General features: G+C 42.4%; 1 protein-coding gene across 2 annotated transcripts in view; it reads left to right on the top strand.

Moving 5' to 3' along the window:
* Map3k9 (mitogen-activated protein kinase kinase kinase 9) overlaps positions 1–23,340 on the top strand; it is a 62,081-nt gene that overhangs the window by 13,197 nt on the left and 25,544 nt on the right. For both annotated transcript variants that reach the window (XM_010645386.3, XM_010645387.3), the window contains exon 2: positions 17,353–17,533. In XM_010645386.3, the coding sequence (XP_010643688.1) occupies positions 17,353–17,533 (181 nt within the window). The remainder of the gene's footprint in view (positions 1–17,352; positions 17,534–23,340) is intronic.

Raw genomic sequence — 23,340 nt, 5'->3', positions numbered from 1 at the left:
CACAAGCAACCCCTCCTGGGGCCTCCCTGTTTCAGGGCTCTTGGACTTGCATGGTAGCTCAAGGCTTCAAGTCCAAGTGTTCAATGAACAAGGTAGAAGTTACATCATTTTTTCTGATGTAGCTTGGAAGGCAGGCCCTGTCACTTCCCCTGCTTTCTGTTAGTATCAAGTCCAACCAGATTCAGCTGGCCCAACTCAGACCCTCCTCTCAGTGGAAGAAGTGACAAGGTCACACTGAAGAAAAGCACTTAAGATGGGAGGTGTTGCATATGAATCTGAATGTACGTTCTCCCATACTCACCAAGGGAATTGGAGGCAGAGCTTGGGGGTACAAAATCCTGGGGAGCCCATGCAGCAGCCACACCCCGTGTTCATATGCCAGGAAAGAAGAACTGCTTTCTGTTGACAAAACTATCAAAAGTCTCATGATGTGCTTCCTCCTCTTTTGATTATTTTTATCTGGTATGTAGCTGGCTGTCTGAGGCATTACAGATCTGGCAGCTCTTCTCAGTCATGTGACCTGGGAAGGTGGGAGAATTCAGGGCAGGGTGTTTGAGGAGATGGTTTTTAGTAAAGACAGTGGCTACACAAAAGCTCTACCTCTGGTGTTCTGTTCCAGCTGGTGACATCTGTGTATGGCCAGTCAGGGCTGGAGTTGCAGTTGTGTTACCTTGGCTTACTTTGTACGCAATGGCAATGAATATAGTTGTCCAAATTAGCATGTTTGAAGTAGTCATATTTTAGGACATTAGAGCAAGATGTGCCACAGATGCATGCTGGTGGATTTAGTTAGGGGAACGGTACCTGTTTTTCTGTTATAATCACAAGAAGCTTTTACTGAACATTATGAGAGCTGTGGGAAGGGGGCACAATGTCCAGGGAAGAGATGAAAGTGTAATTCGCACTGGAGGTTGGCGATAGGTAAAGGAGTCATTTTTCAAATAATTGAGGCCTATAAAAATGTTAGTTCCCTATTGTGTCTTCTTCTAGCCTCCAGCTCAGTAAGGCAACAGAAATCCACGTGGCATGCTGTTGAATCATATGGCCAGCGTAGGTGTGGGCACGTCATGAAGAAGGTTGGTGCTGTGGTTTCTCGTGGCCTGACCCACACGTATGCACGTGGTTTTCTCCTTGCTCCTCATGGCACATTTCCATGGCCAACCAGAGTTGGGAGTGGCCTGAAACCCTAGAAGCCTAGTATCCCAGTCCTGTGCAGTAAGTAGCCTGTCTGAACACTGCTTCTGGGGAAGGCATAAGCCAGCCCTGGAAAACCCTTCTATTGGTTGGTCCCCACGCATGCCATTCTTAGCCTGTGCCATGCCCTGAGCTCTTGCTGCATGACCTTAATAGAAATTATGAAGTACAGTGCAGTAGTGATCTGGGGGCTTGCCATTTATCTCACCGTAATGCAGGACTGAGCCACTTTAGAAGACAGTGTCTGGTCTTAGCATGCTAGAACTGTAGAACTATCTGGTGCAGACAGCAGCAGTCAGTACTGGGTGAGTTCGTGGCTGTAACTGAAAATGAGGAAACCATGTTCTTCGTGGTTGTGGGAGCTGGAGGGAATGTGGGTGTTACCCCAGAGTTAGCAAAGTGGAACTACCGAAAGCCCCTTTATTCACTAAATGCTAACATTTTTCTGCAGTATTGACCCAGCCAAAGCAAATAGGCAATGTAGAGCCAGAGAGATTTCCTAGGACTCGGGCTGTTCTTCTTCCTTATGTGTGAAATTACTGTCTGTTTGTCCTACCATCCTCATCCCCATACCTTAGTTGTCCATCACCATCTTCTGGACAAATTGTGTTAGGTCACTTTCTGTGTCCTTGCTGCCAGCCTGTTGGTTTTCCAGTTGAATGAGTCTCATTGCAACCACGGTTGTTTTGCTGAAGCGCAGACCTGGTCACACCACTTCCCTGTGTATAACTGGCTGGACTCCAGGGCAGAGTCCAAGCTCCTTGGTATGGACTGTAGTATTCTAGTCCTGCTCCAGCCCTTCACTCCAGCTCTCTTTTCTCTTCATGAAGGTTCTATTCTAGCTACAAGGGATTATTTCCCAGATACCACCAGTCACTGCCCCTCCCCCCCACTTTGGCCTCAGATCATGTTATTTCCTTTGCTGAGAGTGGTCACTTGCTTCTCCTGCCTAGACCAAACTTTGACCTTTATAGTTCAGAGTGTGACTGTGTATTCCGACTCGCTTGTTTCTAGTATCTTCCACAATAGGCATTCAAATATGAGCAAATGGGGTAGAACAGCCAAAGCTGGTGGTGCCTGCTTTAGCAGTTTCTGGCTGTGAAATTCAGGGGAATAACTCAGCCATAGCATCTTCGTCTGTAAATGGATGTTAAAACTCTACCTTATCACATGAGGTTTTTAGATGAGGTAAGGCATATAAAATGTTTACCATGGTGCTTGGTGTGTAGTAAGTGTTCAAAAAATTCTGGAAATGATGGTGATAATGGTTGTAGGTGTGTACGATTACAGCAATATGAATGAGGTTGGAGATGTGTGAATGAGTAAAGTTCCATAATATTTCTCTGTATAGGATCATGTGTAAGTTCCTATCTTGCTTTCCCTTTTATCTATGTAGATGACTCTGACTTTTTTCAGTAACCAAAGCAATTTTTACCTTATATTTACCAAAGACAGTAGATATTCAGTCATGTACATTATCTGGGAGGAGTCTTGATATCTTAGTGTAACAACCAAGATTTGCTCTTGATTGTAATTCTGTCTGGACATAGGCTGTATTTTAGAGGCTTTAGCTAACCCTGGGGCCCTTTCTATGCATGGTCATGGTGCCTTCTTCCCAGAAAACTGGGTGAGTACTGAAGTTGGTCAAAGTAGGGGCTTAAGGTCCTGATCGTGTCTCACTGGCTTATTTTGCTGGGGTATGTGATTCTTCAGTCAGAGGCTGGGCCTTGTACTACAGTGTATGCTGGCCACTTCTGTTAGCATCAGGCTGGTTAAATAGGGGGACCCTTGGAACAAGGAGACTCTCCTTTTGTAAAAGAACCATTCCCCTATTTGGGGGTGTGAAGAGTGCTCCTTCCTGGAGTGATGGTTCTCAGAGGGCTGATTGAGGCTCTGGTACACAGTGACGTCTAGAATGTGAGAGTTAGTCTTTGCCTTTCTTGTATATAAATCTCAGCCCTTCTCACCGCTCTCTAGAGGCCCTTTCTGCTGGCCTGGAGATGAATCACTAGGTAGGGCAAATATTTTAGAAAAGAAAAAAAGATAAGTAGGTAGTGATTGGGTATGGGTAGAGGCAGGGAATCTTAGTGAAAGGAGTGGTGAGATTGGAATTGGGCCAAGCCACAGGGCTCTAGAGATGGGTAGAAAATGAGAGATGAGCCAGTCTGGGTGTTTTCGTAGTTCTTACAGCCTAGTATGTGAAAGGTTGATAAGAGAGGATTCTGGAAATCAAAATGGAGGTTCTGGATTGAGAATGTTTTGTTCTTCTCTGCCCCGTTAGCTATATTGGGCCTATTTGCTGCTGCTAGGACCAAATTTTGTACATATCTGACTTGAGGGTGAAACCCTGTTGGAGAGAGCAGAGCTTCAGGATCCCGGGGATTCCTCTGCTTTTAATTCTTGTCTTTGCACTTCCGAGCATTTATGTTTTGGGCTCACAGCCCTCCCTCGGATTTTACTCATAGTGTACCTGGATATATCACAGGAAGCATGTCAATTAAGGATGATGGTTGGTGGTAGTGTTTGCAGGGACAAGCTTGTATGACTCAATCAGAACTCAGAATTTCTAAACTGGTTTCAGACCTCCTATAGGAGGGTTGTTTGCCCTGCCCATTAGCACCCTTGTTCGAACCCTAAAGCTAATGCACTCTCTCAGCCATGGTGCCTTTAGCACACATTTGTACTGAATTATGCCTGAGGAGGTACTGCCTGCCAACAAGCTTTCACCATTGCACCTTAGAAGAGCTTTCCTGGTTTGATCCAAGTATCTGTAAGCTTCCCAAGTATTTAGCCTTCACTTCCAAAGCACTGTCATTTAAATATGAAAGGCTGGTTACCTTTCCTAGAAGGATGCAGAACAGTACTCTTAATAGTATGGTCTTAGCCTGACTCCCTGGGTTCTAGTGGAAAAGGCTATGGACTTGGAGGTAGAATTAGGTTTGACAAGTGGCATTAGTGGCTTCTATGCTAGTTCTCTTCTGTTCTAAACATGAGTTTCCTTCCTTGCATGTGCCATAGAGAATTATCCATCTATTGGACAGTGGTCTGTAGAAAAACCACTCTCAGCGTTCTGAATGTAGGACAAGGGGAGGGAGGTTTCTGCCCAAATAATTTGCAGTTTGAGACTGTCCAAGATAAATCAAAGGAAGATGTGGTTCACACACTGGCATTTGAGAGACCAATCTCCTAGGAAGCAGAGGGTATTATAGAGGGGCAGCATGGGACAGTGGAGGGAGCATGGCGTAGGGGCCAGTGGGATTCTGATTGTGCCCCTTCCCTTTCCTGGATATGGACCTGTTACATAACCTCAGGGCCCCAGCTTTCTCATTTGTGAGGTGGGCTTGCTGCCCGGCATCCATGAGGAGTAGATGAGGTGACATGGCATGAAGCCCCTAAACCATGCCTGGGATGTAGAAGGCATGCAAGCAATGGCAACCACTGCTGCTATGATTATTCAGTGACTTTTTTTTTGGTACTGGGGATCAAACTCGGGTCCTTACACTTGTGAGGCAGGTGGCAGAGCCACTGAGCTAAATCCCCATTCCTTAATTTGTTATATTAATGAAAATTCATATTTAAAATGGAGATGTTTTTGACATTATAGATGAATGTGGAAAAAAACTTTGTCACCTGTAATCCCATTATCCAGAGATCACCACGTTTTGGTAAAAAGCCTCTTCTTACTCTCTGCCCTCTTGACTAGTTATCTTTTTTAAAGGAGAAACTAGTTTAATTTCTACTTAAAAACCTAGTATTTAGCACAGTGCCTGATACATATTAGCTTTTGTATACATGGACTGTCTTTATAAGGTTTAAGTCAATACTTATTATAGAATGTGACATAATACTTTAAAAATATGCAGCTAGAACATGTTTCATATTGGTTCTTTTTATACCAGTTCAGAGAGGCTATCCAAATCTGACTACGTTGTACTGAGATCTTTTTGACTGGAATGTTTGCCTTTGGTTTAGATTTGCAATTTTGATACAGCTATTTCTGTTTTGCCTTGAAGAACTTTTGTAGTGTTGAAATGGAATTTCATATTACTTAGATTAGTTTGGCCATGAGAGTCAGGCACCTAAAATAACAGTGGTTGAAATAAGAAAAACATCTGTACCTCTTGTATGTAAAAGTCTGGTGGGAGACAGCCTGTGGCTGGCATGACATCTTTGGCCTATTAGTCTTGCGCTCCCTCCTATTCACCGCTCTGCCAGTTCTCAGGCATGGCCCTATCCTCATGGTCCAGGATGGTAGTCGGACCTCCAGCTATCACATTTATTTTCTAGTCAGTGCAATGTAGAAAGGAACGAAGCTCAGGCCAAAGGCCCCGAGCTGATATCTTTTAAAACAGGTTATAGAAGGCAGTCCTGTGCTGTTCCTTAGTTACCTGGCCATACCTTGGAACAGAGACTGGGAAATGTTGTTAATGAAACAAGTGGCCAAGTGCCCACCTGAAATCAGGAATGTTATTATAATGCTGGAAGAAGGAAGTATAATCATTGTGACTGGCAGTACGGATCACAGATGTTAGGCTCTTCCTACCATTAGTCCCTTGTTGGCTCTCCATGATACGCTGCAGAGCTGCTCATGTAGCAGTCCATTTCTGCTGCGTTTTTGGTTTACCTTCTTTCCTAAACTGCTGACTCTGACCGTCTGCTTTAACCCTTGTTGGAGATTTCGCTCCCATTCACTCCTTTGGAGTTGGAGATCTTGAGACACATATCTGCATGTGAGAAGGCAGCAGATAGTTAGTTCCCTTGCTCAGGAGCAGTAATCTGCTACCTTCTGCATACCATGCCTCTGGTTGCAGCCCTGAGATCAGGGTTTCCCTGGAGAGGACTGCCGTCTGCCTCATAGGAAGTATAAGTATTTATACTTCTGCTTTTCAAGTGCTCATATAATAATAAAGCATGGTGTTCCAGGACCACGACTGATTTCATTCTGACATGGGTTGGGTCTGGCCTCTGCCCCTGACCACCTCTAGGCCAGCCATTCTGAATTTCATTCTCCATGTCTGAAAGTGGGCATAGAATAGAGGTAGTACCTACCTTCTTGAGTTGTTGAGAGGGTTATATAAGATTATGGATGTAAATCACTCAATCCAAAACTTGACACTAAGTCCCTCATAAACATTGTGGTCTACACATAATAAAAAAAATAACTATCATCATAATGGCATTGTTTTTTTTTGTTTTGGGGTGTTTTTTAGCTGAAAGGAATTCATTAGTGTAGCTTCTTAGGGCACTCTGATGTGGAGCCCTTTAACAAGTATTTAGGGACCAGTGATTGAATTGATATCAGAAACATTTTGTGATGTTTACATTTATTCATTCAAAACATAAATATATTGAACACCAGTTACCTCTTCTAGTTATGGGCATAGAAGTAGCCATTATGGTTCAGCTTTAGCTCTGGGACACAGGAAAAGATCACTGCGTCAGATGTTATCTGTCTGTGCTGCTGGGGGAGCTGGCTTTGTACACATCCATTTATTTTGATTTCCTTTTCTATAACAAGAAGGGTAGATCCTAAATCCCCAAAGACCTGTTTTTTTCCCCCTCTTTCAATAGTTCTTCCAATAGGGACTTCAGGCTGCTGTGGCCTGGGCGATTATGGGGAAGCACAGCTTTGCTGATTGTGCCAGCAGGACTTGGTGCATCTCTGCTGACGGTGCAGAACCCTGCTGGGGCCTTAGCTGCTGCTGGCATCTCCCTGCCGTCTCCAGGCAGCACCACACCTCTGCTGAGGCTGGAGTCAGGGAGTCTAGGTGGTGAATCATTTGCCTTGGTAAGCAAGTCTGGCCTCTCTTGGCCTGAAGGGACAGATTGGGCAGAGGGCCAGGCCAGGAGAGGCTGGGTTATGCACACTCCCGTTCTCTTATGCCTGGTAAGTGGTCCCTGAATCACGCTCTCCCAGCTGAGTCAGCTGAGCAGGGGACCAGCTCTGTGTAAGATGTTGGTCTTCTGGCATTCTGGGCTGCTAGCTGGGCATGAGGTCCTAGATCATCTTCCTTCCTCTACTGGAGACAGCGTGCTACAAGAAGTGACTATCTGAAGTGCTGGCTCAGGCATCGAAAGGACTGCAGTGTCTAAGAAATTGGGTTTTACTTAGGTAGTCACCTTGCCTGACTTTCCTTTGCCCTTAGCTGTTGTCCACAGGTGGGTGGTGGAGCTCAGCTAGCCCCAGAGGAAGACTGAGAATGTCAAAGGTATGCAGATGGGAACCTGGTGCAGATTACACAGAGGTGGAGCCAGAACCCAGACATCCTGAGTCCAAATCTGTTGTTTTCTTTCTACCTGACGGCAGCTCTGAGGTTGTTCTCCTTAAGGGAGGAGAGGACGCTGTGGCATAGATCTGGTATTTGAACCCTGGGCTGTGACAGGAGCTAGCAAGAGTACCTTGTGCCTTTTTCTGTTACACTTTCCCAGGACACATTTTGCACATAAGGAAGTCTGGGAGCCTTCACAGGGTCCTTTGGTCACAGACTACCAGTTTCCTTCTCTCTGTCCCAAGAAAACAAACATTAGGGTGGCAGACTGAACGCATACAAATGGTGCATCTGCCACTGCCCCCTCCTGAAGCCCAGCTAAAGTAACAGCAGACCCACAGGACAGGGGCACAGGAGAAGGGACTACAGCAACTAAGTTTTGAAAGCTGGAAAATGGGTGGAGAAGTGTTAACTGATGTAAGACCTTTGAGAAAGGGAAACGGAAAGCAGTAGCCAATCAGTTTAAACCACAGAAACTTGGCCAGTGTAGTAGTGGTTTGTATACTGAAGGCTGCATGCTGGGGCCACCCTCACTTTCCTCTCAACTTGATGCCTAGCGCCCCAGCAGCCAGGCTTTCATTGTCATGGCAGGAGTTTAGAAGTGTACTACTTTCTGGGAACCAACCCTGCTCAAGAGGAGTGACTGCAGATACTTGTCCCTCTATTTACCTGCTCTCCATGCAGTGAAGCTCAAACTTGATAAATTTCTCTTACGTGCCTAGAGGTTCTAGTCAGCTTTTTCTGCTTAATTCCTTTCTTTCTCTTTTAATTTCTTAGTTTGGAGGACATGCAAATGTGTAAAAAGAATGGTGTATTGAACCCCCTTGCATTCATCTTCCTGTTTCAGTAATCACCAGTTCATTGATCGTTTTCTTTCTTCTATCTCCCCACTCATTTTTCACCTTTTGATTATTTGGAAGGAACTCCCCAACATCCTGTTATCTTGTGTGTAAGTATTTCAGTATGTACCTTTAAAACTGAAGGGCTCCCTTTTAAAACATAAGTACAATTGTGGTACTTAAACATGAACAGATAGCCAAGGATGACAATATCTCTGAGCAAAAGTACATTAGGGACCAAAGTACAAATTGAAAAAGTAGCTGAAACAAGGTGTATGTGGGGAAAGCAAAGAAAGAAAGAAAGAAAGGATGGGGGAAGGAAAAAGAAGAGAAAAGAAAAGAGAAGAGATACCAGTACTACACTCAGTCAAAGGACAAGACATGCCACAGTACAAAAACAGCTATTACTTTACTACATTTGGGTTTCCCACTTTTTAAAAAATGGAGAACAAAAAAAACTCTTTAGGAATAATAAAGCATGATACGGAAATGAAAAACACAATAGAAGCATTTGAAGATAGAGTGGTACATTTCAGAAAGAAAAAAAAAATAGGAAGAAAGTAGAGGAGATAAGAAAATTGGAGAATTGATCTGGAAAGCCCATTATCTGAATAATAGGGATTCCAGAGAGACAGAGAGAACAGGAAAAGATGGGGAGGGAAATTAACAACAAAGTACTTCACAAAAGCTTTCTGCAACTGAAGGACATGAATGTTCAGGTTTGAAAGTTCTCACTAAGTACTTCCAAGGCACAACCCTTTGAGATGTTAGAGCAATGGGGACCAAGAGAAGAAACTAAAAAGTTCTTCTAAGAAAAAGACATATACAGAGGATCAGGAAACAGAGTGGCTCATGGCTTCTTAGTTAAGTGTTAGAAGCAAGGAAAGTATGTTTGGATGCCTTCAAATTAGGAAGGAAACTCCAACCATCTCCATGCCAAATATTGGGATAGTAGAGTATAGATATTTTCTGACAAAACACATGTGTTTTCCACAGCTCTTCGTGAGGAGCTGCTGGAGAATGTACCACCAGAGAAAAGGAAGAAACCAGCAAAGAAGGAAAGTAGGGTATAGGTCACAAGCATGAGTGCAGGATTGGGAGGAAGGGAACTCTGGAGGACAGTGAAGCAGGATGCTGGGGAGTGGCTCTGTACTGGCCAGGGGAATGCGTGGCTTAGATCCCACAAGGCCTGACTCAGGTTGTCATCACTGGCTCACCTGCTGTCTGTCCCTGTGCCATCAGTTAGCTGGAGGACTAGCTGGGGAAGCCTCATCTAGATTGCTATCTGCACTTGACTGTCTGGCTTAGGTGCTCATGATGCTCCTTCCTTGCCCTGCTGACTGAGTAGACACCAATTTTGCCCTCACAGAAGCGTTTTCTTTTCTCAACCCTGAAAACTAGAGGTACGCTAGAGTGAATCTTAAGCAGGAACCACAGGAGCCACTGTCCCTCCATGTTCTTGAGGGGTGTACAGTATCTGCCCCCACTTTGGTTACCCACCTTGTTTTCCCAGGACTCATTCATGATCTTGTCTACTCCTTTCCCAAAAGGGGCTCTTGTAAATTCTCTGGAACCATGACAAGGAGATCCAGTTTAGTTTGCTTATCCCCTCCTGGGAGGCTTTGTCTAGCAGAGGCACTATTTTTACCCTTACATAGTATTGTGGGTAGAATTATGTTCTCCCTTCCTGCAAAAAGTATAATGAAGTTCTAACCTTTGAAGTTTGTAGTCTTTGTAGATGTAGTCAAGATGAGATCAGACTGTATTAGAGATTGGGCCACAGTCCGGTGACTGGAGAGGAAAGCCCTGTGAAGACACAGGGGCAGACACAAGGAAGGAAGCCATGTGAAGACGGGGCGGAGACTAGTTATGCTCCCTAAGCTAAGGAACACTAAGGATTGCTAGCAGCTACCAGAGCCTGAAAGAAGCAGGACAGGATTCTTCTCTAGAGCCACTGAGGGAGCCTGGCTCAGCTGGAACCTTGACTGTAGACTTCTGGTCTACAGAGCTGCAAGAGACTAAATTTTGGTTGTTAATTTAAGCCACCCAGTTTGTGCTAATTTGTTATGGAGGCCCTAGGAAACCAGTACACACAGTTTCATTTTTGCTGGCCACTCTGTTTCTCAAAACTAAGCATTATCTTATTTAAGGACCTATGTACATAGTCGTAAAACTAAAAGGAGAAATAAAGGAGCAAATCACACAAGTCAACATGGGGGCTGGGGTATAGCTCAGTGGTAGAGTACATACTTAATATATATATGGACTCCCCCCCAAAAAAGTTAGTCTTCCTCTATCTCTAAATGTACATCTCCTTTCCCCATTTTCATCCTTGTTGTTATCATTCTTAGCTCATGTTTATGATGGCATGGTATGATGCTTACACGCATTGTAGGTATTTGGTACCTGCACCTGGCATATCTTAAACCTTCATGCTTCCCATTCCCCCACCCCACCCCCAGTCTTTCTTTTCTGGCAGAGAAAGCAGGCCTTGGGTACAGAACTTTGACCAGTGGCAGAATCTCCTGAAACTTAACACTTAGTTTTCTTTTCATTTTATTTGTCTGTAAAGTTTACAAAATGTGAGGACAATATTTGGCTTTCCAATGTACATTAATGATCTGAAATGTCTTCTTTAATATTAAGAAAATGAGATTAGAGGGTGTTCAGATCTGGAAATAATCAAGAATAATGATGCTTTTGGATAATGAGTTTGTCTTAGTCACTTTCTCGTGGCTGAGACACACTACTTGACAACTGCAGGGGAAGAGGTTTATTTTGGCTCACAGTTTGGTGGACATTGGGTTGGCTCCAAGGGAGGATGGCCTGCCAGAGGGGCATGGCGGACAGGAAACAGTGAAGGGAAGGTAAACCCTTCCAGGCCACACCCCTAGTCACCCACCTCTTCTGACCAGACCCCACCTCCCAACACCAATAAGTTATAAGTCCTTACAATCCAGTCACCTGCCAAAGCCCTACATATGAACACATGAGGCTCTTAGGAGACATCTAGATTAAATCATAACAACGATCATCTTACCAATTATAGCAAAATGTCAGCCCTTTTTCACACTTTGTCTTGACCTGCTTTTCAGCATCCTCATGTGTATTTCTCCTTCCAGAAGATAGAAGCCCACTGAGGACAGAACCTCTAGCTTATCCTTTCTTTCATAGCCCCCACCCTACCTCACACTAGTGGAATGTATTAGTCATTGGTGAGCCCCTGGTTAGAGTATTACTCTTTCTCTAGTCTTCCCCAGTAATGCTGCTGGCAAGAGGATGAGGAAGTGCACAGATAGTCTAAGATGCACAGATATTCCTATAGTCGTATAAGTGGCCAGCAAAGGGAGATTCTTTCAGAGGGCTGTTCCTGTGCATGGCTCCTGGTGAGTGAATGGCATGGGTTTCAGAAGAGAGAATGAGGCCTTTAGCACTCTGGAAGTCATGTTCCATCACATTCTAGAGGGAGAAATGTGACAGTTTATATGCAGTGTTTGGGAATAAATGGAAGAAGTACAGTTAATATTGAATTGTGTAGTGTTGTTTTGGCTGCTGAAGGAAGATTTTGGGGAAGGGAGAACACAGAAAACTAGTTACTCTGTGAAGAGAAGGGAGAAATTGAGATCTTAAAGCCATGTAGTTTTTTTCTGGCCTCAGCATCACTTGGCACAAGGGTGAAAAAACTGGCTATGAGGTCAGAGATGTCTGGATGCATTTCCTATCCTGATCCCTCACTGACGGGGACAGCTGATGGAACCTTTTGGTGTCTGTTTTGGCATAGGTAAAATGGGGAAAGGAATCACGCCTACTTCCTAGGATTTAAGGATTAATGGAGAGTATTGAATAAATAGCATCATGCAGCTGTGTAATAAGTGAGTAGTAAAAAGTAATGAGTAGTTATCATTAGTCAACCATTCCATTTATTTACACAGCAGAGGTTTATTACATGGTTGTATCAGGGACTGCTGGGCTTCTAGTATCAATCCTGGAGTGCAAAGGCCCATGTATGAGATACTTAATTGTGGTAATCATAGCTGTTGTGTTTGGAGTGCCTGTTTATGTGCCAGGTACTCCCCGAGTTGCTTTATTACTGTGTTGCCTTTAGTCATTATCTTCATTTTTTTAGAGGCAGAAATTAAGGTCTAGAGTTTGTGGAATTTATCCGGGATCGCATAGTATCAGGCATAGGACGTAAGGCATAGGATGCTTTTTCCTCCTCCTGTTCCGTACTGACTGTTGTTACTATCACCTAGGCCTATTATGTCCAAAACTGAACTCAGCTTCCTCAAATGTCCTTTTTCTCTCAACTTCCCCATAGCATTCCTACTGTTCCTGTTACCCTGAAAGTCTAGAGACCTTTCCCTACTCCATCAAGTCCCTATATCTGGTTAATTATCAGGTCTTTAGTTCAAATACATCTTTTCCTCTTTGTTGCCCTGATGCTGGCCTGGCCCTTAGATCTGAAATCATTCATTGACTTAGACCTGAAATCATTCATTATTTTCAGTATTTTTCCCATTGCCTTACACATGAGAGGTGAGGTCTACACAATCCACTTGCACTTCGCCAAGATGGGAAAGCACAGTAATTTACTTTTGCAGCTGTTTGTCAGTGGTAGAAGTTTACAAGGTTTCACAGAGATACAGATGCACAAACTGCTGTAAAAATAACCTTTCTCTCCTGTTCTGGAAAGCATTTTGGGAGAAGACTGTGCTCCATACTGTTTATGTTTTAAAGCTTTCCCCCATTTAGTACATGGTGCTAGGACACGTGGATAGCCATATGTCAGAGAATGAATTGGACCCCTATCTTGCGCAATATATAAAAAATTAACTAAAAGTGGATCAGTGACCTAAGTATAAGAGCTGAAACCATAAAACTCATAGAAGAAAACATAGAAGTAAATCTTCATGACCTTGGGTTTGACAGTTGCATCAGTCAGTGTTTATTAGAAAAATAGATATAATACAAGATATTACACATATATAAGAACTTATGAGATCGGCTTACAGTACCCACCCACAAAGTTGGATGAGGAAGAGGGCAGAGGGTCTGTCAGCACCCTGGTGATTTGAAGGATCCAGTTGAAGGTCTGGAGCTCACTGCAATTCCCCTGCCAGTTGGTATCGGGAGGCCCATGGTTCTGTGCAGGAAGGCTGAGTCTGCGCCAGAAGCTGAAAGTCTGTGCTGGAAGCCAGAAGATGACATCCAGGGTGAAGCTGAAGACTGGAGTACCTCCAAAGGACCAGAAGCAGATCCGTCCTTCTTCATTTCCCCTTTGTAGCAAATAGGCAACGCGCGTCCGTAGGTGTGGAATTGTTGAGCCAGTGTAGTTGAGCTTTTCTTACTCAGGTTAACACAACCAACCATCACATTGGTGAATTCTTAGATTTACACCAACAACATGAACAACAAAAGAAAAAATAGATGAAATGAACTTCATCTAAATTTAAAAATCTTATGCACCAAAAAAAATTATCATTGGGCCAGGGATTTAGCTCAGTGATGCTGCCACCTGCCTCAAAAGCCTAAGGTCCTGAGTTTGATCCCCAGTACCCCCCTCCCCCCCACCAAAAAAAAAGAACCACAAAGGAGATTAATAAGTAAGTGAAAAGATAGCCTATTTAACAGGAAAGATATTTGCAAATTATTTGATGATAGTCTTGTATCCAGAATATATCAGTAACTCTTATAATGCAACAATAAAAAGATAAGCCACCCACTTAAAAAATCAGCAAAGGATTGAGCAGACATTTCTCCAGAGAAAATATACAAATGGCCAGTAAGCACATGAAAAGATGTTCGGTAGCCTTGGTCCGTTAGAAAAAATGCAGATCTGAGCCAGAGTGTGATAGTATTTCACATACTCTAGGATAACAATAGTGGAAATAACTGTTAGTGAGGATGTGAAGGAATTGGAGCCCTCATATTCTGCTCTTAGAAATGTATAATTATTCTGTTGCTATGGAAAACAGTTTGGTGGTCTCTCAGAGAAACAGAATAACTATATGATGTATAGTGGCCCAGAAGTACCACTAATTGTATCCCTCGAAACTGAAAATAATATGCATATGTTCATAGCGACACTATTCACAATAGCTGAAAAGTAGAAGCAACCCAGATGTCAGCAGACAAATGTATAAATAAATTGGAGTATAAACACACGCACACACATAATGGATTATTATTCAGCCATAAAAAGGGATGTAGTTGTGGTCTAAGCAATGCTGTAGATAAATCTTGAAAACTTTTAAGTGAGATAACCAGGTATATCATACTGTATGATTTCATTTATATGAAATATTAAGAACAGGTTAATCCATAGGAACAAAGAAGATAAATTGGTGGTTCCTAGGAGAGGATGGGGAATAATTGCTTAAAGGGTTTGTGCTTCTTTTGAGGGTGATGAAATGTGTTGGAATTGGATAGAGGTGGTGGTGGTACATAACATTGTGAATGTACTAAATGACACAATTGTCCATTTTAAAGTGGTTAATCTTATGTTATTCAGATTTCATCTCAATCAAAGAAAAGAAGTCTACAAAACAAAAGTAGAGCTTCCACACTCTGGTGCTTTAATTATTAGCAGTAAAAGATGCATGGTAGATGTCAGTATTTCAGAACACTGTTGCCAGTGGCCCTTTGCCAAAATTTCTAGCTGGCTTCTGATTGCAGCTTTCTTTCTTGAGCGCAAGACCCCTCGGCCTGGGATTCCTAAATCAGGTGCTTTCAGGGACCTGAGCTACCATCTAAAGACCTGCCATTCAGGCTGGCCATTCAGGCTACTCCTGCCCCATCATTTCTCATCCCTTTTAAAAGCCATCCCACAGGCTGATGCACTAAACCTTTATCCTTCTCCGCATTGTGCTCGGGACTGAGCTCCGTAAAGTATGGAAGAGGAAGGGTTCTGTTTATGGGCTGCTCAGAGAAACAGCAGTGGCTGGTGGCTGCTGAGGAGGTGGGAGTGGTGGTTTCCTTAGTGTCACTTCCCTGGCCATTTGAATTGTCCGCTTATCTCTGCCACAGAAGACTCTAGAAAGACTTTTTGTTAATAGATGAGACAGAGGAAGTTTTTGTCCCTTTTTTCTTAAAAATATGCCTAAGTATTCGAAGGCCAGCACCCGTTGGGATGCTGGAAGCCTGAGATAGGGAGGAGTGTGTCAGGATCGGGGAGGGTGTGGAAGAAAGAGGCTTGGTCCATTAGGGCCAGGGAGTGGCTGTTTTTGCCTCCAGCTGTATAGCTGCTAGTAATTCCTCTGTGCTGCTCCTTTTCTGAAAAGCACATGGGACATAGAGGTCTTTGGTTCACATCCTTGCAGTGTGTAACAATTCAGTGGACATGGCAGTGGGAGTTGGGGGAGGCAAAGAAGAGTATGAATGTGTGACCAGAGCCACCTGCTTCCATTCCTGCCCTAAAATGTGCGCCCAGAAGTACCACCATCAAAAATTGCTTTCTTTAGATGTGGAAGAGCATCTTTTGATGCAAATACCTCTGAAAAGTAGAGGTACACCATCAAATAGACAACCCATGGAGGAAGGGATGTCAGAGCTCGTAGTAGCTTTCTGGGGTAACCTGGCATATACAGGCATTAACAGTTTCTTCCTTTCCATGGTTAGAACTGCCTGGGTACAGCTATATCAGCATTTTCCCTCGTTATTCTGTCTTCAGAATAATGCCACTCTTGCCATTGGACTTGAAAGCAGAGATGAAGAGGGAACCTTCCTTCCTGGTCTGAAATCTTGCATACAGAGTTGTGAAGTTCCAGGTGACCCTGTCTGGCCCCCCAAGAGGTTATGCTTGCACAGAGAATAACCTCTTTGAAACCATCCCACTTGTGAAAATGGAGACTGGGCGTCCATATATTCAGAGAGTTCACTTCCTGTCCCCTCATAGTTTCTTGGTCACCTTATACCCCATTAGTTGTTACTGGCTTTGGTCCTTTTAGCCAGATTGGCTCCCAGAAGGACATATTTATCCCTGGAATCATCAAGGGGGTGAGGCAGCTGCCTCTGCTGCTGCTCTAGGAGAACCAGGGTGGCTTCCACACTCTAGTGCTTTGGTGTTAGTGTTTGGTACTAGTTTGAGCCCAGAGTATAATTTCTGCAGTGAATCAGTTCCTCCTTCCTGGGATGTTTCACAGAGAGCATCGTGGTGAACAGTGTGTATCTCTGATCCCACCAACTTATTCAGCCAATTCCCGGTGGGTAGAGGGGAGTTTCTGAATCCTGTGGAAATCTCCAGAGCCAAAGAGGCATGCTATTTTAAGAGTTAGGTAGGGAGGGCCAAGGATTTAGCTCAGTGGCACCACACCTGCCTCACAAGGTCCTGAGTTCAATCCTTGATACTGTAAAAAGAAAAAAAAAATGGTAAAGTAACATGAAAAGATTGGTAAATATTGTCCAAATATTTTTAGAAACCTTTATAATCCAACATGTACCTGTAGCTTCTGTGTTCTATGAGTGGATAAAACCTAGAGGTGCCCTGGCAGGTGGGAGGTCCAAGTAGCTTCTCCTCAGAAGGTCACCTATGACTCACAGCTCATCCTTCACAAGGTATGGGTGGGCTGTGGGTGAAGAGGACAGGCTCTGAGATCAGGCTGCCTGGGATTCAGTGCTGGCATCTTATTTGGCTAACTGGGAATCTGTTTTACAGTGCTGTTATCACAGTTTCTGCATCTATAAAGCAGGATAAGCTGAATATCCAATATCTTAAATGCCTGGGACCAGAAGTGTTTCCGATTTTGGGTTGTTTTAAGATTTAGAAACATTTGTGTAGAATGCTGGTTTAGTACCCTTTAATCGTTTTTGGGTTAGGGATGTTCAACCTATGTATTTACCTTGTAAGGTGGTTTATTACAGGTATTATCAATTAAGTATGTGGCACAAAAATGAATGCATTGAAGGTGTTTGGGAAATGATGGCTTTTATGATCATCCCATGATAACAGAGCTATAGAATCCTATAGGAGAGGCCAGGAAGATGGCAGGAAGGCTCCATGGTGTCCCTGTGATTAATGCAGGCTCTTCTTCTGTGTTCTTTTGCTTGCCCAGTATTGATCCTGCAGAAGGTGGAGAATGGAGACCTGAGCAACAAGATTCTGAAGATCACTGATTTTGGCCTGGCTCGAGAATGGCACCGAACCACTAAGATGAGCGCTGCAGGCACCTATGCTTGGATGGCACCTGAAGTCATTCGTGCCTCCATGTTTTCCAAAGGCAGTGATGTGTGGAGGTAAGGTCCAGAGGTGCAGGAGCAGTGTACACAGGTGTCTGGCCACACACATGTTTTAGCACTTGGAGAATTGAGATCACATAGAATCCTAGGAATCCCTAAGTCTAAGTAACCCCCTCAGAGCAATCTGCTAATTGCCACATTGCCGTGGAACAGTTTCCTGTGCTTTCATGTACAAAGAAAAACTCCTCGAGTCTGTGGCAAGTAACCACTTCTGTGCGGGCCCCTTTGTGTTGGAGAGTGCTCCTTACGGGAGACCAGTAGGTTCCAGAGGTACCATGTGCTCTCTTGTCTGACCTGTATGATGGTGAGAGACTCAGTGACTCCTGGAAGTCTCCCCCAGCTTCTGCTTGGTTTGCTCAGCAGCAGTGCTAGGGCGCCAGTGGCTGTTACTGCTGGACTTGGAGAGGGGCCAAACCAGTGTCCTCTGTATGAGTTCCTGAGCCAGTGAATATTCTTTGTGCTATTGTGTGTGGGGGGGGATGTGTGATGGCTTAGAAATAATACTTTCCAATTATCTAGTTAATCTTTTACTCAAAGCTGTATTTGGTGACATTGATGTAGAAACGGCAAAAGACGAGTCCCAAGCATGCCACGAGAACTACAGAGCTACAGACTGCAAATAACCACTCCTCCTAGTAAATGTCAGCCCCAGAGGTCACAGGGTCCTAGATCTATAAAGTTCTGTCCCCCTTGAGAGTGAATGGCTGTGGAACAGTAGATACATCACTTGGTATACATTAGTCTGTGAAGTCAGTGCTTCCTTGATGTATTGTAAAGGGAGCATCTGTGTGGATGGATATGTGTGTATTTATAGATTTTCTTCCTTTTTTGGTGCCAGGGATCGAACTCAGGACCTTAAGCTTGCAAGGCAATAGCTTTTCTTTAAATAATAGCCTTATTGAGATGATATTCACACACCATAAAGCTTACCCTGTGATGTATTTAAGTCAGTGATTTTTTTTTCAGTGATTTTTTTTTTAATATGCTTATAAAGTAGAGCAGTGATCACCACTGTTACTGGCTTCCTTGGGGTACTGTGGTATAGCAATTAATATAGACAAGGTGGGTAAAAGCAGGAGAAATGTATTCTTTCATAGTTTCGGAGGCCAGAAATCTGAAATGGGTGTTAGCAGAGCCATACCCTCCTGAAACTCTAGGGGAGATCCTAATCCAAATAAGGAATCCAGACACTGGGACATCTGCATATCTTTTTAGGGCCACTATTCAACCGACTGCAACAATTATGTATTTCCAGAACATTTTTCTTACCCCAGAAAGAAACCCCAATTATCGTCATTCCTCAGTCTGCCATCCTACTATTCCCTGGCAGCCACTAATATATTTTCTATCTCAGGGCATTTCACATAAATGGAATCATACAGTATATGTTCTTTTGTGTCTCACTTCTTACATTTAGTGTAATGTTTTCAAGACTCATCCATATTGCACCTTATAATTAGAAATCCATTATTTTACAGTTTATAGTATCCTTTTATGTGGATAGACCACATTTGTTTATCCATTCATTGCGTGATGGACATTTGGGTTGTTCTCACTTTGGGTCTTTCATGAATAATGCTGCTGTGGACATTTGTGTACAAGTTTTTCTTTGTGGATATATGTTTTCAGTTGTCTTGGATATACTCCCAAGTGTAGAATTGCTAAGTTATATGGTAATTCTATATTTTATGTTTTGAGGAACCAGAAAACTGTTTTCATCACAGCAGCACCATTTGACATTCCCATAGCAACATATGAAGGTTCCAGTATCCTACATCCTTTTAACACTTGTTATTGTCTGTTGTGATTATAGCCATCCTAGTCTGTGTGTAGTTTTCATTTGTATTTCCCTAATAACTACTGATGTTAATTATCTTTCCAGTTTTTATTAACCATTTGTATATCTTCTCTGGGGAAATGTTTGTAGAATTGAAAAAATTCCTTATCAACTATATGACTTACAATTGTTTCCATTCTCTATGTTGTATTTTTTTTTTTACTTCCTCGATAGTGTTGTTTTTGTTTTTTTGTTTTGCTTTGTTTTTGTACCGGGGATTGAACTCTGGTCCTTGCACTTGCGAGGCAGGCACTGGAACCACTAAGCTAAATCCCCAGACCCTCATTAGTGTTTTTTTTAAACACAAATGTTTTTAGTTTTGACGAAGTGTAATTTATCTGTTTTTTGCTTTTGTTGCTTGTACTTTTGATGTCATATCTAAGAACCATTGTCTAATCTACAGTCATGAAGATTTATACCTATGTTTTCTTCTAAGAATAGTATAATCTTAGCTTTTACATTTAGTTTTTTGATCCGTTTTTATTTACTTTTTCATTTGGTGAGAGGTAGGGGTCAAACTTTATAATATCTTTAAACTGTATCTATTCAGTTGTCCCAGCACTATTTATTGAAAGACTGTCATTCTCCTATCATTGAATTGTCTTGCACCTTTGTCAAAAATTAGTTTACCACAAATGTATGGGCTGATTCCTGGATTTATAAGTCTGTTCCATTAATCCATATCTATCATTAGGCAAGTACCACCCTTTCTTGATTATTGTAGCTTTGTAGTAGGTTTTGAAATTAGAAAGTGTGTCTTATCACTTCTTGGCCTTTTGGCTAAGGTCAAGTGTAGAAAGTGTGAGTCTTCCAATTTTGTTCTTTGCAACACTATTTTAGGCATTCTGAGTTCCTTTTGATTCTTTATGAATCTTAGCATCATTTTGTTACTTTTTGCAAAATAAATGGCTGGGATTGTTGAGAGAAGCTGTGTTAAATCTGTGGATTACTTTGGGACTACTGACATCTTAATAGCAATGTTTGCCAATTCATGAACCCAGGGAGGGCAACAAAGTAGACTGAATCTGTGGTAAATCGCATTGAACTCTGCCTACTGCTCCTGGTATGTCTTTCCATTTATTTAGCTCTCTTTTAATTTCTTTCTATGTTATTTTATAGTGTCTATATATTGATTTCATTTCACCAGGTATTGATTGTAGAGTGAAAGAGCTAGTAAAAAGGAGTTTTTTCTATCCTTAAAAGATTTGACTTTGTCTCATTAGGTTGATCTCTATTCTGATATTCAACTGTTTGTGATCTTTAAAAACAACAGTTTCAAGCTGGGGGTGGTGGTGAGTGTCTGGAATCCCAGCATTTGGGAGGCTGAGGCAGGAACATTTCAAGGTCGAAGCCAGCCTGGAGTCACACAGTGAGTTCAAGGCCAGGCTGGATTACATAATGAGACTATCTCAAAACAGAAAAAAACCTAGCAGTTTTATTTCAATGTAATGCTTTAATTGCTTGACCATATGTTAATGAGATTAATATATTAATTAAGATAAACTGATATTACAAGGAGCCTTACAGATCTGAAGGCTTAAATAAGATACCAGCACATTTCTCTTTCAAGAAGTCCAGCCAGTCAAGGCTGGCAGCACAGCTATGCCCACAGGATCATTCAGAAACCCAGGTTTTCTCAGGTTCCTTCTCTGTGCGTTATCTTTATCTCAATGGTTAAATCTGAGTGACTGTTACTTCTGTATTACAGTATGCAAACAACGAGAAAGAGAGCTTATTCATAGAAAGCAGTTTGCTTTTAATTTGAAGACAGAAGTTACACATCTCTTCTGTGCATACTTGGTTGGCTGTACTTGGTTATGTCGGGCACGTCTGGCTCCAAGGGAGGAACACAAATGTAGGCTTTTGCCGGACAACTCTGTCCAGCTAAAACTCTTTACTGTGGAAGATGGGAGTAGTAGATCTGGGGAGATCATCCAGATTATCCCCCCAAATCATAGCCATTTAGTGCACTAGACTTTCTCTTACTTTCTTCATAGGAAGGCAGGAAGAAAGGAACATGCTTGTTTTTTATTCCAGTATTTCTGTTAGACTTCTTTTGCTTGACCCTGAAATATTTTAGGCTGTTTATTCTCACACATTCCCGAGTTTTTCGTGGTGATGATTTGAACAGAATCACCTCAGGTATTTGACACATTCTCTGTGGGAAGGGAAAGCAGAAATGCCAAATGTAGGATCTTATAGCGACAGACATGTCAGGCAGGGAAGTACAAGGCTGTTGCAAGAGTTTGTCCTCCATGAGAGGAACAAGTCACAACAAGGATATTTGGGGCAAAATTTGAAAAGTCCTGCCTTGCTCCTCTCGTAGAGGACAAACCCCTCATCTTTTACCCAAAGCGTCCTTCTTCCAAAACTAATGTCTACATCTTGTCCTTCAGCTTCAAATCCTGAAAGTTGGCTTGAGGAGACTGTGGTAAGAGGCATCTCATAAAATTATTTGACTCTATAAAGAGAATGATTCAGAGGCAAACCTTAAATCAACAGTGCTTTGGGTGAAGCAGCTTGGATATTGTCACATGGTCTGCTAGTGGAGCCTCTAGTTTAGAATTGTCCAACCTACTTTGGTTGATGAATGTGGTTTGGAAACATAATTGTCTGCTTTCTCCCAACTTTCTTACCTTGCATCCTGCAATATTTCCTTCAAGACATAACTTATTGAACCCATTGCATGGGCCTTAATCCCTCTCTCTTTAAGCCTACTCATCCAAATGGCTCCAGAAATTACCAAAGGAAAATGTGTGCCCTCAGTATACATACAGCAGTATTTGACACTGGTAACATGTCACCAACTATATTCCAACCCTGTACTTTGGGAAGCCTCTTCCGGAATGATGGCCCCGCCATGCCTTAGACCCAGCAGGGTATCCCCGTGACAGCCAACACATACCTAGGATCTTGGTACAAAGCCGGTTCCCAAAATGACTTGTAATTTATTTACTCATTGAAGAACTGTTCGTTGAATGCTTACTGTGTGCCTGGTACTGTGGTGAGTCTGGTCCCATTTTTCTTCCTCTCATCCAGGATGTGGGGAGCCTCTGCACCCCTGCTGTTGCCAGGGGTTTAGCCAGCTGAGATTGTCTTTCTGCTCTGTGTGGTTTTGTGGGTCTCCTACACATGCTGTGATAGAGGTGATATGATAGTCTCCTGGATCCTAGTCTATGTAAATAATTTCTTATTTTGTCTGGGTTGGGGACTTCCTCAAGAAGAGTAATTGCTAAACTCTCTCCCTGGGGTTGTTTTATTTAGGGAGAGCAGTGGTGACTACCAAGGGCATTAAGGGCTTCTTACCTTTGTGTATGGGATGAGGTAGTGCCATTTTCTTAGTCATTTTAAGCTTAAAAAATATCACAATAATAAGCTGGGTATGTTGGTGCACACCTATAATTCCAGCACTTGGGAGGCTGAAGTGGGGAAAATTGTGAGTTCAAAGCCAGCCTGGGCTACAGAGCAAGACCATATCTTAAAAAAAAAAAAAAGGTAGATAGAGATAATACCTGTATATCTATATACACAATTACATTTCTATATAAATAGAAATCTCTCTCTATATGTGTGTATATGTATGTTTTATATATATACATGTATATGCATATATAAAACATAACTTTCTCTGTAAAAAAAATTAGGAAATATAGGTAACAAAAAACAGAAGAAAAGGAAATTACCCTAAACCTACTTTTTGAGGTAACCTATAATATTTTGTTTACTCTTATCCATGTGCACATCCACCCATTTTTTAGGGTGAAATCTATTTAATAAGCTGCTTTTGAAATGTAATATAGCATGGATTTTTTTTACCACATTAATGAATATATTATTATCAATAAATGTATTAATGTATGCACTGCGTATGTTATGTTAATAAATATATCACCTTGAATGAGTTAAGTAACCAGAGTAATAATTGTATGTTACTTTACAATTTACAAAGTAATTGCACATATATTAC

Source organism: Fukomys damarensis, unplaced genomic scaffold (genome assembly GCF_012274545.1).
Source record: "Fukomys damarensis isolate Sample0158 unplaced genomic scaffold, DMR_v1.0_HiC HiC_scaffold_21, whole genome shotgun sequence".
NCBI lineage: Eukaryota > Metazoa > Chordata > Mammalia > Rodentia > Bathyergidae > Fukomys > Fukomys damarensis.
The sequence above is the reverse complement of the archived record's forward strand: the minus strand, read 5'-3'. Positions and strand labels throughout refer to the sequence as shown.